The sequence below is a fragment of the Mercenaria mercenaria genome, chromosome 18 (genome assembly GCF_021730395.1).
Source record: "Mercenaria mercenaria strain notata chromosome 18, MADL_Memer_1, whole genome shotgun sequence".
Lineage (NCBI taxonomy): Eukaryota > Metazoa > Mollusca > Bivalvia > Venerida > Veneridae > Mercenaria > Mercenaria mercenaria.
The window spans coordinates 28,005,399-28,023,657 of record NC_069378.1 but is presented as its reverse complement, the minus strand read 5'-3'; the positions used below and the strand labels follow the sequence as shown (position 1 = coordinate 28,023,657).

The window sequence follows — 18,259 nt, the reverse complement described above, 5'->3', positions numbered from 1 at the left end:
TTGTAATAGGAACTTTTAAAATCTTTAAGATATTTCGCTTACTATTGAATAGAATAGTAAAACGATTTTGATTTAATATTGAATTTAGTAACAGAACCCTAGACGTCCGGTCAGTCATATTTCCCCTGTATTGCAGTAACCCGTGAAATGCAGAGTACAGGCTATGCATTGACATGTCGTGGGACCTACCACATTTGGCAATCTGACTAAAGTACTTGATCTTCTAAACGATCCGTAGCGTAATAGGATATGTACTTTAGTCAGATTACCACATTTGGTATCTTGCATGGACATGAAATGAGCCGCGACATGAGAAAACCAACATAGTGCGTTTGCGACCAGCATGGATCCAGACCAGCCTGCGCATCCGTGCAGTCTGGTCAGGATCCATGCTGTTCGCTTTCAAAGCTTGTTGGAATTAGAGAAACTTTTAGCGAACAGCATGAATTCTGACCAGACTACGCGGATGCGCAGGCTGGTCTGGATCCATGCTGGTCGCAAGCGCACTGTGTTGGTTTTCTCATGGCGTGGCTAAAGTAGTGCTTCCCGCTTTCATCTTCTTGCTTAAAGACATTAAAATCGAAATGAAATAAAGCGGGACCATGTTTTAATACGTTTAAACACACTAAATCGGTGATACGCCGTGTGTAAAAATTCCGCAAGCGTATTATCTCTGATTTTTAGCTATATTATGGCATGGTTCTGTTATGTTTTATTTCTTAAATATTACACGTTACAGCATAACTGATCGCAGCTTATTTTGAAACTTTGTTGTTAAATAACGCTGTTTTGTATTTGCCATCCACCATCACATTTTCTTATTTCAGATGTAGATATGTGTGCATCTAACCCATGTCCCTCGAACTCAAAGTGTGTGCAAGGTATCAACAAGTACAAGTGTCAATGTGATGCGGGATATAATGGAAGAAACTGCAAAAACAGTAAGTTTTTATTTATTTGTTGAGATACCGCTTTGCAATTAAAAAAAATAGATTATGTTGTCTAAGATAATAACACAAGTAAAGAACAAGGGAAGTTATCCTGATTGACACTGCATTAAGGAATACAAGGTGATGTCCCGTCCACAAAATGGCATTTTTGTGTTGTTGTTTTTTTGTGTGTTTTTTTTTGGTTTGTTTTTGCGTTTTTTTGGTGGGGGGGGGGTGGGGAGTGTAGGTTTCTAATATAGTTACATATGCATCCAAAACCGTGTATGCATTTTAAAGATATCCAAAGTTACCAGTATACACCACACCACATAAGACTTCTTCTTGCAAATCATCCAAGAACCGCTAGCTCAGTGTTGTTTACTAGTATTCCTCGCCATGAAAAAAAACTAACATAGTGCGTTTGCGACCATCATGGATCAAGACCAGCCTGCGCATCCGCGCAGTCTGGTCAGGATCCATGCTGTTCGCTAACAATGCCTATTGCAGTTAGAGAAGCGTTAGCGAATAGCATGGATTCTGACCAGACTGCGCGATGCGATGCGCAGGCTGGTCTGGATCCATGCTGGTCGCAAAGCCGCTATATTGGTTTTCCCATGACATGGCGCATTTAATTATTTGCAGATATAGACGAATGCTCCTCGGACCCGTGCAAAAATGGCGGGAGCTGTGTGGATGGTATTGACAGATTTACCTGTAAATGTAGGAAAGGGTTCACAGGGAAATTTTGTCAAACAGGTAATAAAGAGTAAGCACTTGTTTTTTGTGGTCGCTCACCGTCCGGCGCGTCCGTCCGTCCGTCTGTCGTCCGTCCACACTTTCCTTTAACAACATTTCCTCCTAAACCATCAGGCTAATTTTGATCAAAATTCACAGGGATGATGTTTCTTGCATGGTCTTCTTTGAAAATTGTTCAAAGAATTAAATTCCATATAGAACTCTGGTTGCCATGGCAACCAAAAGGGAAAACTTTAAAAATCGTCTTGTCCAAAACCACAAGTCATAGTGCTTTTATATTTGGTATGTATTATCATCTAGTGGTCTTCTACCTAGTCTGTTCAAATTATTCCCCAGGGGTCAGATATGGCCCCGCCCTGAAGGTCATATGTTTTACATGGACTTATATAGGGAAAACTTTTCTTGTCCAAACCAACAACGCATAGAGCCTCAATATTTGGCATGTTACAGCATCTAATAGTCCTCTATAAAGAATATTAAAGACTGTTTAAATTATACCTCTAAGGTGAAAAGAGGCCCCGTCCAAGGAGTCCGAAAGTTTTACTTATAATTACTTACTCACTTCATCCTCTTCACTCCAATCGGAGCATAGGGCCTTCACCACAACTCTCCACCTAGTTCGGTCCATGGCCCGGGCTTTGGCCATCCCCATGATAACTTCGTTTTTCGGAGCTCAATATCGAGCGTTCTGCGCCAAGAATTTGTGGGCCTTCCTCTTCTCCGTGTGCCTTGAGGGTTCCAGTCCAAAGCTTGTCTTGCTATATTTGGCTGGGCCCTACGCAGCGTGTGTCCGATCCATAGCCATTTCTTCTGCAGTATGGAGTCAGTGACAGGTTGCTGCTGTGTTCTTGCCCAGAGTTCCTAGTCTGAGATCTTCTCAGGCAATCGTATCTGCAAAATTTGTCTCAAACAGTTGTTGATGAATACTTGCAGATTCTTGTCCAGGCGTTTCATCCTATTCCAGGTTTCAGCACCGTAAAAGAGGACTGTCTTCACGTTGGTGTTGAAGAGTCTGATCTTAGTTTTCAGGTGTATGTTGCGATTTTTCCACACTGGTCTCAGTGTTATAAACGCATGGCGGACTTTACCTATTCTGGTCTTCAATGGCTTGTTAATCTATGTGGATGACTTGCATGCTGCCTGGGTTGATCCTAAGGCACTTAGTTTTGTTGACGTTGACCTCTAGCCCTGTTGATCTGGCTACTTCATGCAGTATTTCAGTTTTCTGCTGCATATGGGCATAAATATGGGAAAGGAGACCAATGTCATAAGCATAATCGAGGTATTCCAGCTGTCTTTGTAGGGTCCCTCTTGGTCTCTCCAGTGTCTTCTTCATAACCCAGTCGATAACTATCGAGAAGATCATTGGAGAGAGAAGGCAGCCTTGTCTGACACCGGTGTGCACTTGGAAGGGTTCGGAGAAGTCCATGTCGTGGATGACCTGGCAGAGGTTGTTGCTTTACAGGCTCCAAATTATGCCTATAATCTTGCTTGGAATGCTGTAGTGCATCAGTTTCTTCCATATTGTGTCTCTGTCCACCGTGTCCACAAGTTGACATATAGTGGACAGTTCCATTCAATGGATTGCTCGATGATAATTCGAAGCGTTGCTATCTTGTCTGCGCATGATCTTCCTGCTCTTAATCCAGCTTGCTCTTCTCTGAGGAGTCTGTTTACTTCGGTTTTCATTCTCTCCAATATAATTCTTGCTAGCACCTTGCTGGGCATGGATAAAAGCTGGATGCCTCGCCAGTAGTTGCAGTCACTCAGGTCGCCTTTCTTCGGTAGTTTGACAAGGTACCCTGTCTGCCACTCTACAGGAAGATCTTCTGTGTCCCGAATGTGCAGAATGAGGTCAAGCGTGATGTCTGCACTGACGTCTGCTTCTGCTTTCATCGCTTCCGGTGGGATTCTGTCAGGTCCTGGAGCTTTCCCATTCTTGATCTTATTGATGGCCTTTGTAATTTTCTGTTTGGTTATTGGTCCTGTGTTAATTGCCACGTCTGGTCCCTCTTCTGTGGTAGGTGGTTGGGTGACTGGTGTGCCATATAGGAGTTCATCAAAATGTTCCTTCCACCTATTCAGCTGGTCGTCTGGCTTGGACAAGATCATTCCATCGCGGTCTTCTTTGACGCCCTGCTAGTTAACGGTTGATCCGATACAGGGTGCTCATATCGTTCTGTTGTGTCGCTGTTTTTGCTTTTGCTGCCAGGTGGTTGATCATAGTCCGTTTGTCTTTCCTGCAGTTCCTCTTCACCTCATTTTGTAGGGCGCTGTACTCCGTCTGGGTTCTCTGTGTCTGTTCTCTGGTCTTTGCTTGGAGAAGCCTTTGTCGAACCCAAGTTTTACATAGACTTATATAGGAAAAAAACTTTAAAAATATTATTGTCTGAAAGCAAAGGCCTTTGATGTTTGGTATGTAGCATTGCCTTGTGGTTCTCTACTAAGATTGCTCAAAATATGCCATTAGGGTGAAAAGAGGCCCCGTCCCGGAGGTCCCAAGTTTTACATAAACATATATAGAAAAAAATTCTTGCCTGAAACTGCAAGTCCTAGACTTCTGATGTTTGGTATGTTACATTTCCTAGTGGTCCTTTACTAAGATTGTTCGAATTATGCCTCTGGAGTAAAAAGAGGCCCTGTCCTGGGGGTCCCAAGTTTTACGTAGGAAAGAAACTTTTAAAGGTCCAATACTAAGGAAAGTGAACATTTTAATTTCTTTTAAAAAGCACAGAAACTATTTCATTTTATTGGAAAATGAAAGTTGGTATGTAGAAATTCGAAATTAATCGCAGTATATGTACAATTATTTTTCTATGAAGTATGAAGAAAGTTAAAAAGACCTGGGGGGTCATTCTGTCGATTCATTGAAATTTCAACATAATACACATACATTTCTTTGAGTTCCAAAGACCTTCTGTAAATTTTGACCTGCCAGTCTTCATTATTTAGTGTCTTGCGGAAGTCTATGCACTGGCTATGAAAAAAATTGCCAACTCACTTTTCACTGAGTAATGGACCTTTAAAAATCTTCTTGACTGAAAGTCCAAGGCCTACACTTTTGATGTTCAGTATGTGCATTACCTTGTGGCTCTCTAAAAAGATTGTTCAAATTATGCCCCTGGGTGAAAAGAGGCCCCACCCCGAGGGTCACATAGTTTTTATATAAGTTATATAGGAAAAAGTACTTCAAAAATAATCTGATCATATTTCCTAGACTGTTTAATTATAATTACCTTATGATCCCAAATAATTAGGTTTTACTTGACTGTAACCTTGACCTGCAGAACTACTTTCTTGTTTTATTTGGATGACATGTACAGTTCTGCACACCGATCTTAAAACTGACTTTCAATGACCATGAATGTGACCTACTGACCTACTTCTTTGGTTTTTAAGATACAACTTTGAAATTTGGATGACATGTACAGTTTTGCACACCGATCTTAAAACTGATTTTCAGTGACCTTGAAGGTTTACACTGACCTACTTTCTTGTTTTTTAAGATACAGCCTTGAAATTGGACGACATGTAGGTTTTGCACACCGATCTTAAAACTGATTTTCAGTGACTTTGAATGTGACATACTGGTCTACTTTCTTGTTTTTCAAGATACAGCTTTCAAATTTAGATGACATGTATAGTTTTGCATGCCGATCTTTAAACAGACTTTCAGTGACCATCAGTGTGACCTACTGACCTACTTTCTTTTCTGAGCTACCGTAAAAGGATTTGGACCATCTGAAATATTTTGTTACAGATTTCAAAAGTAACCTTGCATGATAATCTTTACCTTGACCCACTCTCCTAATTTTCTTGCTTTTAAGAGAAATCTGTTCAAACAAACAACTCTACTCAGGTGAGTGATATAGGGCCATCATGGTCCTCTTGATTTTCTATTATAAAACTCACACTAATCATTCAATAGATTGCTTGTTATATATTATCAATAATTGAATGTAAGAAATTTGAAATTAATGCTAAGTTTTCAATCTGAATTTTGCTCGTACACCTGATTGTTTAAAAAAAGTGTCATTTTCATGCCCTGTTAGCATAAAAGGTAAATCATAAATGCTGTAAAATAAGCAAAGACTGTAACGTAATTTGGCAGGTATGTCTTTTACAGTTATTCTGAAATTCCGTAAAAGTTCAAAAGTGTACATATTAGAATCAAAGCGCCAAATTCTGAAGTCAAAGTTTCAGTTTCAAATCTAAATTTTCGAACCAAAAAAGAAAAAAAAAATCTGGTTACGTAAATTGCCATATATGCTGCTGTTGAAGTGTTTATCAAACATTTAAAGGCTCATTTTAATGCCTTTGCTTACTATGTGGCTGTCACAAGTTATGAACATGAAATATGTCTATTTGTTGTCGTATTCTATTTTCGATATTTGTTTTCTTATATATTTGCCAAAATTCTGAATATTAATTAGTGTATGAGGAAATATTATTTAATCCATTGTTTGTAATTACCTCCCTTTATGATCCTTACTTTGCAAGTCCATGAGTATTATTAAAAGTAGTGATTTTCAAACCATGTAATTATGCAAAATAACTATTTGTTTAGTTGTTTTATTTGTTTATAACATAAAAATTAAAAGCCCCATGGAATTTAAAGATAAATACGTTATTTGCTGTTACAGACGTGGATGAATGCGCGTCAAACCCGTGCAAGAACGGAGCGGAATGTGTACAAGGTATCAATAAATTTAGATGCAACTGTGCCTCTGGATTTACCGGGGAACTGTGTGAGACAGGTAAACAAACATACTTTTACAAACCATATAATAAAAGGTTATTCAGTGCTTTTGCCAAGCGGAGTAATAGCGATTATGAACTACTTTTAAATACAAACAGTATCATATAATTAAAAAAGTAATTAGATCAACATAAGTATCATCATTGTAAGTAAAAACTAAGGTATTTCTGTTTATTAATTGCATCTTTCAAACAACAACTGAAACTAAAATATCCATGTTGGTGGGAATAAGTTTGCTATACATAACATTCTTTGTATTGAATTTATAAGAATACATCAAATTCTTTTTTTTTATCAGATCTCGATTTAGATATAGATGAATGTGCCTCTAATCCGTGTTCTAAAGGAGCAATATGTATAGACGGAAGAAATCAATACTCGTGTGTGTGTGAGAAGGGATATACGGGCGATAAGTGTCAGACAGGTAACTGGTCGCTGGACACAATTATATGAGCTTTGTGTTTGAGCTTTGTGCAGATACCCAAATTATAAGAGCTCTTAAAAAGTGGCTGCCACATTTTAGTATTAAACATAACATATATTGATTTCTTGTTAAATCCTATTTATATTAGTTATTTACTCTTAATTTGTCAAAGAGTTGAATATTAATCAACACAGATGGAAATTCGATTGAACCTGCTGTTTTAGATTACCTCCCTTTATGGCTGTTACTGTAAATGTTCATGTGCAGTATCCAAAGTAGTGCTTTTGTGTAACCATGTAATCATGCACAACATCCATTTGAATAACTGTTTCACCTGAGTTTAACATTAAATTTAAAGCCTTATGGAACTTTAAGTAAATTTATTTTGGTTATATGATATATGTGCACATTAGCGATGTCGATGGAACATTCTAACTTCTGTTCTGAAATGCCGCGCTTTTGATATCATAATTTTAATTGCATGTTGCTTCAACATAGAAAACCAATTTGGGCAGTAAATTTTCAAGCACAAAGTCATTATTACTCCCCTACTGATTGAAATCCAGTTTCGGTGACTACAGGAATGCGCTTTTCTGTCCGTCCGTCTTTCCGTCCATTCGCAATTTCTTGTCCGGTCCATAACTCTATCATCCATGAAGGGATTTAAATATAACTTGGCACATAAGTTTCCCATGATGAGACGACGCAGCGTGCGCAAAACCCGGACCACTAGCTTAAAGGTCAAGGTCAGAATCGGAGGTCAAAGGTTAACAGGGCTTTTATCTGTCCGGTCCATAATTCTGCCATCTATGATGCGGTTTTAATATCGCTTGGCACAAATTTGCTTCATAATAAGACAATGTGTCATGCACAAGTTTTAGAACCCTAGACGAAAGGTCAAAGTCACACTAGCAGTCAAATATTAACATGGCGTGAACAGGGTCATGTTTCATGTCCGGTCCATAACTTTGTCATTCATTAAGAAATTTTAATATCACATGGCATAAATGTTTCCAATGATAAGACAATTTGTCTTGCGCAAATCCCGGACGCCTGGCTCAAAGGTCAATGTCACAATTGGTGGTCAAATGTCAACAGGGCTTTTTCCTGTCCGGTCCATAACTCTGCCATCCATGAAGGGACTTTAATATTACTTGGCACAAATGTTTCCCATGATGACACGACGTGTCGTGCGCAAAACCCGGACCCCTAGCTCAAAGGTCAATGTCACAATTGAAGGTCAAAAGTCAATAGGGGTTTTGATGTCCGGTCCAGGATTTTAATACAACTTGGCATAAATGTTCCCCATAATGAGACTACATGTACTTGTCATGCGCAAAACTCAGAATCCTAGCGTAAAGGTCAAGGTCACACTTGGAGATCAAAGGTCATTTGGACTTTTTTCCTGTCCAGTCTATAACTTTGTCATGCAAAACAGTATTTTAAAATCACATGGCACAAATATTTCCCTGGATAAGACCAATGTGTCATGCCCAAAATCCGGGACCTTAGCTGCAAGGTCAAGGTCTCACTTGGAAGTCAAAGGCCAAAAGGGCATTTTTTTACTGTCCAGTCTGTAACTCAACAATCCTTTAAGGATATTAATATTACTTGGCTCAAATGTTCACCACTGTGAGATGGAGCGTCATGCGCAACAACCTGGTCCTTAAGTCTAAGGTCAAGGTCACACATAGAGCCCATGGTCAGATACAAGAATAACTTTGTCCAGAACATTTCTTCTTTATGCATGGAGAGATTTTGATGTAACTTGGCATAAATGGTCACTACCGTGAGTCGAACTGTTATGCGCAAGAACCAGGTCCCTAGGTCTAAGGTCAGGGTCACACTTAGAGGTCAAAGGTCAAATTCAAGAATGACTATTTTCGCTGTTCTTGAAACTGAACTCGTTATAAAAGGTTTCATAATCATCAGAAATAATTGTGACATTTTCAGAAACCGATGAATGCGCATCAGATCCGTGTACAAATGGCGGTAAATGTGTAGATGGAATTAATACATACAGGTGCGCGTGCAAGGAGGGTTATACCGGAGGAAGATGCCAGGGTAAATAGTTAAAACTCAAAGGTGTTCTACACAAATCTTTCATTAAGATATTTTGCCTCTGTGTAATTTGCTGAAGTGATATTGGCAGTGCCAGTAAAATGATATAGGCATACGTAACGTTTGCGCGTTCAGATGTTTACGTCGCATAGCAATATAATACAAAGGTCAATGAACGTCTGAGGTGTGCCTCTTTGCCCTAATGGCACAACTAATGCAATAATATCCCGCCAGGGACCGGAAGTATGCCAAAAATATGCTATTGACACATGTGCAAACATCATTTCAACAAGTTTATTGATCTGGTATATGTGTTACTATATCTAGTAAGGTATAAAATAAAGTATGTTATAGAACACACTGGTCAAAATGACTTGGTATATTGCAAGTAAAGAAAGAATTTCGATGATTCAGATGTGATTAAAACAATGTTATTTGTGTGTCTTTCGATATTGACTTTATTAAACTCTTGTTGAATAAAAATAATAAAATTCTCGGCAGAGCCTCAGATTAAATCATTTTAATCACCAGATATGAAATTTGCGCCTGATAATATTTTAATGATGCTAAATTTTGCATTCAACGTAATACGTACATATATTATACCCATGTCAAACGGAAATTTGTTCAGGAAAATTACCATGGGTTCAGTGTCGAAGAGAGATACATATTATCAATTTGCCGATTAATTTACTTCCATTTTTCAGAGATTGACGAGTGCGCTTCGAATCCATGCCAAAATGGCGGCGAATGTATGGACGGACTGGATAAATTCAGATGTAAATGTCCGCCAGGTTTCAAGGGAAAGACATGCGCAATAGGTAAATTTAGTTCATATTTTTATACTGACATTACGCTTAAAAGTGGTGCAACCTTGAAATTTTGTGTTCTAGATGCATAAACAAAAAAAACATAATGTATTTATCATTGCAAAACTTAGACTATGCTGATTACATACATTGAAATATTTCATCTTTAAGTTAGTTTTTAAAGCAAATAAATACTACCATTGCATTGCTGATGACGAAGAATTCATCGTCACGATTTGCAACCTATTTGCACAGTTTGTCAAACTTTTTTTCTGTTTTTGATGATATTTACGCGACAGGCGAAAAAGAAGACTGCAGTCATATGTTCACAGACGAACATTTGATAATTCAAAGGCTTTGAAAATTAGTATCTGACAGATTATATGTTTTGGAAACACATGAGAATTAGCTGTTTTACAATTACTGGCGACATCCACGAGAACTTCAATGCAAACCAGGGTACTGTTTTAGTGACCCTTTTATTGTATAACCAAATTTACTTTGATTTTAGAATGAAATATTTTTGAAACTTTTTAACACATGGAACATCGAGACGCCCCTATACCGTCATTTCTGGCGTTAGAACAAAAGCAAATAGTCTAAACATTGACAGTTTTTCCGTTTCCGGTAGGAGTTGAATACAGGGTTTTGTTTTCGATCACGAAATACATGTTTAATTCGTGGCCTCCGTGGCCTGGTTGTTAAGATCGTTGACTTAGAATCACTTGCCCCTCATCGATGTGGGTTCGAGGCTCACTCGGGGCGTTGAATTCTTCATGTGAGAGCGCCATCCAGCTGGCTCACGGAAGGTCGGTGGTTCTACCCATGTGCCCGCTCGTGCGGAAGTAATGCACGGAGCTGCACATTGGGTCTTCCTCCGCCGTCGCTATATGACCTATAATTGAGGCGATGCGACGTTAAACTCAACAAAAACCAAACAAAAAATATGTTTATTTCAGAAAGAAAGATCGTAGGAACACAATAAATAATTATACATGCATACTGTATTTCAGACATTGACGAGTGTGCTTCAGATCCATGTATGAACGGAGCTATCTGTGTACAGGACATCAATAAGTTCACGTGCATCTGTGACGCAGGTTATGAAGGAACATGGTGTCAAAAAGGTGAACTATGTGGTGCGGTACGGTACGGCACAGCAGGGTACTGTACGGTTTTTACTGTGCAAACCCATACAGTCACAGCAGGGAACTCACAGCGGTTACCTTCACTTGCGTTCGTTATAACCGATGCATTCACAACTATACCACGTGACGATGAGAAATCACGTGACACTGCAAACTAACTTGAGGAGAAATTATTTATCTATCTAATATTTTTGAAAAAAATTCCTTCATTTGAACAATTTTGTGCGCTGTTACACCTCAAAATGGTAGCCACGCATTTTGGTAGTCACTATCAAAAATCGGCCGAGTTTTGGTAGCGGCAGAATGCGTTGTAAGGGTACATATGATGTGTTAAGGATCATGGAATGGAACGTATTTTGGTAGTGTTTTTTTTCTACACCAGGGGCTGTGCTCATTTTTACATTACGCACAAAAGAGAGAGATAAAAGGAGGGAATGTCTCCTATAAAAATGATGGGGAAGAGAATTCGGAGTTGTGCTAGTGTTGGCGGAGAGATAGTCCATCGAGATTTTTTAAAGCACGAAAATGTTGAATTCTGTAAAACGAAGTATAAATGTGAGGATGGCACGTGGGTCCTCCACCTAGATATTTTTTAAAACATCCCACATAAACATAAATGGTGAATTCTGAGCGTGTTTTAGGGGTCTTAGATAAATATTTCCGGTAAAAAAGATTTTTTCTCTTTAAAGGTTAGGGTTTTGAGAGTCCACTACAGATATCTTTGAAACACAACGTAAAGGAATGGTAAAATGTGGGCGTGGGCTAACTCGAAAAACTTTACAAAAACTAAATTGGGGTGTTTAGATGGGTAAAATATATCATTTACTCAGAATGACTCTCTTTGAAATAATATTGTCCAATCTTCACAAAATATTCTTTTTTTGTAAATCATGAGATTATTATTAATACCGTTTTGCGTCTGATGTGTACATATCTAACGTATTCTGGTACCACATTTTTGTAAACTACCAGATTGCGATGAGTGTAACGTATTTCGGTAGTGACAACCAAAACTCGGCCGAACTTTGGTAGTGACTACCAAAATGCGTTGCTACCATTTTGAGGTGCAACAGTGCGCGAATATTACTATTTGGATGCGAATAATGCAATTCAAAAAACTGTTCTGTTCTGTTCTGTTAACCAAATCTGGTTAACAGTGATTTAATGTACCGTAAGGGAAATTAATCGCTGCGGGGAGTGTGACAGTACAGTGTCTTTATTGCATAGAATGCAAAGCAATCGAATGTGTATAACTTGTACGCTATTTCATTAAAGAAACAAAAGATGGATTTAATATTTTCTGTATATATTGAAACCGGCGTTCGTAATTTTACAATTATGTCAAAGTAATTTTGATTTTTTTAAATCTTTATATAGAAGAGCTACTCACCACCTTTATAATAATAGATCTAACCATTTTTTTCTGACGAGATTTTATAGGCTTGAGTAGTATGGGGCCTCTTTAGGGTCAGGATTGCGCATGCGTGAGAATGACGTCATGCGCAGCGGCCATTTTGTCTATTTTTAGAATGACATCATTTTTCTATTTAAAGAATGACCTCACTCTGATATTTATATCTTCCTGAAGTATACGGTGGTCCTGACCCTATAGAGGCCCCCATACTACTGGCTTGCATCTTGCAAAGTAGAAGTTAAAATACCTATGTTAAGGTAGTTCTGCACGTTCGGATTGAATTTCTTTTTCTACAATGTAGAATTTGATTAGACTCTGATATTTTTAAAACTTCAGAATATACTTAATGAATTCAGCAAATAAAAATGATAGGGTCGTGTACTTGATTTTTTGCCAGGGTTATTGGAAAAATATGGATTTCACGCAATTTTTCATAATGGGAGTCTATCATAAATTTTATAATATTTTCGCAAATATAACTTTTTTCTGCAATGTAGATTTTAATTAAACTTCTCACAGTTGTAAATAAATATATCGCCTATAATGTGGTAGAATATAATTTCTTGCATACCGGACTGGGATTTCTGGTAATTTCACCGGTGCTGGCAAACTCCTTATTACAAGCGGGATGTAAGATGACTCTCGTGCTGTAAATGACGTATAACGAACTACATCTTAGTAATAATAAAGCATTTGTCGATTCAAAAAACGCCATTTAACGGAAGCGTTTCACTGCAGATGATAAAAAAACTGGAACTGTAACGTTGTTTTCGTCTATGTAACGTCATGACGTACTTCCTGTTTACTGACGTAAAGTTCCCGCGCTTTGTTAATGGCTATAATAAGAATAAAGTGCTCTGAGGAAATCATTAGTTTGAATTTAGTTTTGCTATTTTTTGTTGAACATTTTTGCTGGCATGCAAGAAAAAGATTCAATCACTGGTGGTAGATAAATATGGAAATATCCGGCTCTCTGTAAACTGCGTAAGCGGTGACTCGGCAGAGCCTCGCTACCGCAAAAGCAGTTACCATCGAGCCGGATATTTCCATCTGAACCTACAACCAGTGAAAGAATCTTATCGTATAGGTCCGTGTGCTTATTTTTGAACTTGATTAAAATGAACAGCACATTTCATGCTAATTTTAAGACATTATTTTTAATTATTTTGCATGTAAAATGTTTTAATATCATATTTTAACTTTAGACAGATAGTAAAGTGCTATTGCAATAGATTTATTCACAGGTAGCCATTAACTCATAAAATCGTTTGCATTTCCGTACGCCGAATCCAGGCATTTCCGTACGCCATCACTTCAGGTTAATCAAATGTTCAGAACTACCTTAATTATCAGAATATTGTCTGTAAATGACATTTTTATCTTCAGAAATAAAGTATCCAGAGGCTGGTCACGTGACGTTTTTGAAATCCCACGTCGTGAGTATATCAGTTTTACTTAAATGATTCTTAGTAAAGAGTTTCAATGCCTGAAATTACAGCGCATCCACTCCTGAGCGAACATCGTTGTTGCTATGGAGTGGGGAGATTACTTTGAATTGTCTTTGAAAGAAACTAATATGTAGAGAGGCTTCTTTTCAATGCAAATGCCGTTAAGAAAAACTATACTATATGCCTGTTCGGCTTCTTATTTTTTCTAATATTTTTTTTTAATATTTGAATTTCTACTTTATTTGCTTAATAAATTTTGCATAGTTTTTGTTTATGCATATCATATATATTGTTTGTATTTGTTTGACTACACACTACACTAATATATTTTTTTCGCTTCTTAGCTACTTTTCCGCACTGATTTTACGTCATCTTCAGTTAAGCGTTAATGTTAAACGGACGTGACGTAATTTGTGATTTGATAAAATATTCTTACCTTATTTAAAGAGTGAAAATTCAAGAATATCAAAAACACAAAAATCTTTGTACATTTATCGTCTGAAAATGTGTACTTAGGCAAATATACAAAATTCTAATACAGACATACCGTAAGGTCATGCATTTTCGTGCAGGACTAATTTCTTTTTCTTGGGTTTCGTGGTTATGTCAGTCCAGGAAGTTCGATCGCATTGAACACAGAAATCTCCGGTTTTTTCTATTCTAATTTTGACACCCTTCGCAAAATGGCCGTTTTTTTCCAAAACGTCAAGTTGATTTCTTTTGCCGACGAAGTTAGATGTTAACAGTAGATTATCACGGACCAAGCGTATGCTTATTTTGCCCACTATCAGGTTTACCATCTATTACAAGGACTATTGTTGTCTCATGTTGAGTTTTGTGTTACCGGCCATATTCTTTTGACAACTCACATGATTCTGCATGCTTTCTAAGACAACTGAGTAAAAATCTCAGTAGAATACGGGACTATTTTGACCATGTGCGCTCGTAATTAAACGTGTCACAAGGACATGACGTTCTCGTTTTAAATATTATCGAAAATGGAAAGCAGGTTTTGGTTCCTACCCACTAAAGACTGTCTCAGTGTGACTGGGTACCAGAGCAGAGCAGTGTACTATTTTATTCCTTTGACTAAAATTAGAAGACTGCTCTAGAATGTTGAGACTGCTGAGTCGAACTGTTGAAGGAATGTGGCTAATATCTCTGAAATAAAGTTAAATTTCTCGTGCCCTTACGAGCGTATATGGTCGTGATTGAAAACCATGATTTATTCAACTGTTAATAACAATATAACATGAAGCTAGTTGTTTGTATATTTTGCAGTTTGCGGTATCGGCGTTTGCACTAGTCGTCATTATGGTGTTGATTAAATATGTTATCAAGCAGTCGTCAAAGAAGAGTAAGTATATAATAGTTCCTTATCTATAATATTAAAAAGTTAACTGCTGGTTTTACACTTTATAATTATGTCTAGACAACTACTTCGATATCGTATTCTGTTAATACATGTCGGTTGTACATGTCGGTTGTTAAGAAAACATTAGCCTTTTAGGTAGCTGAACAGAAATGACTTTCGTCAATTTCCGTATGATAACGTATCCTCGTTAGGCGATTCAAAAAAAATATACGAGCCGCATCATGAGAAAACCAACATAGTGGCTTTGCGACCAGCATGGATCCAGACCGCGCAGTCTGGTCAGGATCCATGCTGTTCACTTTCAAAGACTATTGCAATTAGAGAAACTGTTAGCGAACAGCATGGATCCTGACCAGACTGCGCGGATGCGCAGGCTGGTCTGGATCCATGCTGGTCACAAAGCCACTTGGTTGGTTTTTCTCATGATCCGGCTCATATGACATTGTAATTTTCCAATTGTCATTTCGGGTCAGCTACCTTAAGGTTTTTACCAAATGACTACATAGGGGCAACCGGTGACCTTAGTGTCTAAAATAACAGAATTTTTAGATATCCAATGAATTTACTAAGAATTAATTTATACCAGTCGAGTGATGGACATGCCTGTAACCAACCCATTGAATGGTATGATACCAGACAGTACAGTTCAGATCAGACAATAAACTCTGTCGTACCATTTAGGGTATGCCTATGTATACTTTGTCTGGAAATAATGTGTTACTTTATGTATAGTAAAATATGGATCATGCTCGGTCTAAGTAACTTATAATTCATCATTTTTAGCTCACCTGTCACAAAGTGACAAGGTGAGCTTTTATGATCGCGCAGAGTCCGTCATCCGTCCGTGCGTCCGTGCGTCCGTCCGTGTGTAAACTTTTGCTTGTGACCACTCTAGAGGTCACATTTTTCATGGGGTCTTTATGAAAATTGGTCAGAATGTTCATCTTGATGATATCTAGGTCAGGTTTGAAACTGGGTCACGTGCGGTCAAAAACTAGGTCAGTAGGTCTAAAAATAGAAAAACCTTGTGACCTTTCTAGAGGCCATATTTTTCAAAAGATCTTCATGAAAATTAGTCAGAATATTTACCTTGATAATATCTAGGTCAAGTTTGAAACTGGGTCACGTGCGGTTAAAAACTAGGTCAGTAGGTCTAAAAATAGAAAAACCTTGTGACCTCTCTAGAGGCCATACTTTTCAGTGGATCTTCATGAAAGTTTGTCAGAATGTTCACATTTATGATATTTAGGTCAAGTTCGAAACTGGATTACGTGCGGTTAAAAACTAGGTCAGTAGGTCAAATAATAAAAAAAATTGTGACCTCTCTAGAGGCCATATTTTTCATGGAATCTGTATGAAAATTGGTCTGAATGTCCATCTTGATGATATCTAAATCAGGTTTGAAACTGGGTCAACAAGGATCAAAAACTAGGTCAGTAGGTCTAAAAATAGAAAATCCTTGTGACCTCTCTAGAGGCCATACTTTTCATGGGATCTATATGAAAATTGGTTAGAATGTTAAACTTGATGATATCTAGGTCAAATTTGAAACTGGATTACGTGCCGTCAAAAACTAGGTCAGTAGGTCAAATAATATAAAAACCTTGTGACCTCTCTGGAGACCATATTTTTCATGGGATCTGTATGAAAGTTGGTCTGAATGTTCATCTTGATGATATCTAGGTCAAATTTGAAACTGGGTCAACTGCGGTAAAAAACTATGTCAGTAGATCTAAAAATAGAAAAACCTTGTGACCTTTCTAGAGGCCATATTTTTTAATGGATTTTTATGAAAATTGGTCAGAATTTTTATCTTGATGATATCTAGGTCAAGTTCAAAACTGGGTCGCATGAGCTCAAAAACTAGGTTACTATGTCAAATAATAGAAAAAAACGACATCATACTCAGTTCAAAACTGGGTTACGTGGGGATAGGTGATCGATTCAGCACCATCTTGGTCCTCTTGTTTAATGTCTCTTAAATGCTTTATTGGTCCTGTCCAAGGATGAACACTGATTTATTCATTTCCTTGTGATAAACTATTTCATAGAGGAGCGGTACTAATGGCATGATTTGAAGACTGACTTTTAAAATCTCAAATTTGAAGCAAAAATGTTATAAAATGATACTTATTCACTATTATTGAAAACCATCAATTAGTGTCTACTTACAGACTGATTTTGTCAAACAGTAGTTATATACAGTTACTTTACCTCTTTTCTAGAACAATTAAATCTTTGCGACTCTGTGGTTGCCGTAGATGTTTTTATGTGATTTAAACATTAATTTTATTTCCCGTCAGGCTGGCATAGATATCTTCACCATAATAACTTCAAGTTTATTGTACTTCTGTTTTCGAAATATATTTACTTTAATTTTAATACTACTGTTTCAGCCTTCAATCCATATTCTGATTGGTCAAGCAAAGAAGAAGAGAAAGAACCAAAACAAAAACCTAGTTTTTCAAGCTCTTCAAAAAAGAAGGAGAACACGCATGCGCACTCCAGGCGACGCGCTGAGGATCTGTTTGATGAACGTTTCAGAGCCAATCTGCAAAACATGTTTACTGATAGATTACGACAGATGACTCTTAACGCTAAAAGAAGAGAAGAATATATGAAAGAATTTGCGGAAAAGTTAGAACTTTTAGAACGTTTTCCTCACGTAATTCTGCACTTTCATAACATACCTTGGCCGAGTAAGAGAGGTCAAGAGGATGACAAAAATGTACTCTTTGACGGTTTGAATAGATCAGAACCGGAGAGTAAAAAGTATATACGGGAACAACAAATACGTTGGCATCCAGATAAATTTCTGCAGAAGTTTGGGAAACACATTAATGAGGAAGAAAGGGAGACCATCATGGACAGAGTGACTGTGATTTCGCAGGATATCAATAGAATGACTAGCTAACACATTATCATATACAGTCCAAAAACTGTATATTCAGAAATATTTGTTGTTTTGGATTATTTTTTGTTGTTGTTGTTTTCAGTTGGAATCGTGCATAATTACATCAACACTTTTCAAATACCACGTCCGTTAGAAGGATAATAACTGGTTCCCTAAACGCTGATAATGCGATGTTTACTATAGGTTACCATAATTTGGGGTATTTTAGACATCGTTGATATA

General features: G+C 37.6%; 1 protein-coding gene across 3 annotated transcripts in view; it reads left to right on the top strand.

The window, feature by feature from the left end:
- LOC123538909 (fibropellin-1-like) overlaps positions 1-18,259 on the top strand; it is a 35,922-nt gene extending 17,663 nt beyond the window's left edge. For 2 of the 3 annotated variants that reach the window (XM_053529988.1, XM_045323317.2), the window contains 10 exons: positions 828-941; positions 1,572-1,685; positions 6,329-6,442; positions 6,743-6,868; positions 8,822-8,932; positions 9,637-9,750; positions 10,752-10,865; positions 13,687-13,736; positions 15,030-15,105; positions 17,520-18,259. In XM_053529988.1, the coding sequence (XP_053385963.1) occupies positions 828-941; positions 1,572-1,685; positions 6,329-6,442; positions 6,743-6,868; positions 8,822-8,932; positions 9,637-9,750; positions 10,752-10,865; positions 13,687-13,736; positions 15,030-15,105; positions 17,520-18,037 (1,451 nt within the window). In that variant the 3' untranslated portion in view covers positions 18,038-18,259. The remainder of the gene's footprint in view (positions 1-827; positions 942-1,571; positions 1,686-6,328; positions 6,443-6,742; positions 6,869-8,821; positions 8,933-9,636; positions 9,751-10,751; positions 10,866-13,686; positions 13,737-15,029; positions 15,106-17,519) is intronic. The other variant, XM_053529990.1, reaches the window with a different exon arrangement.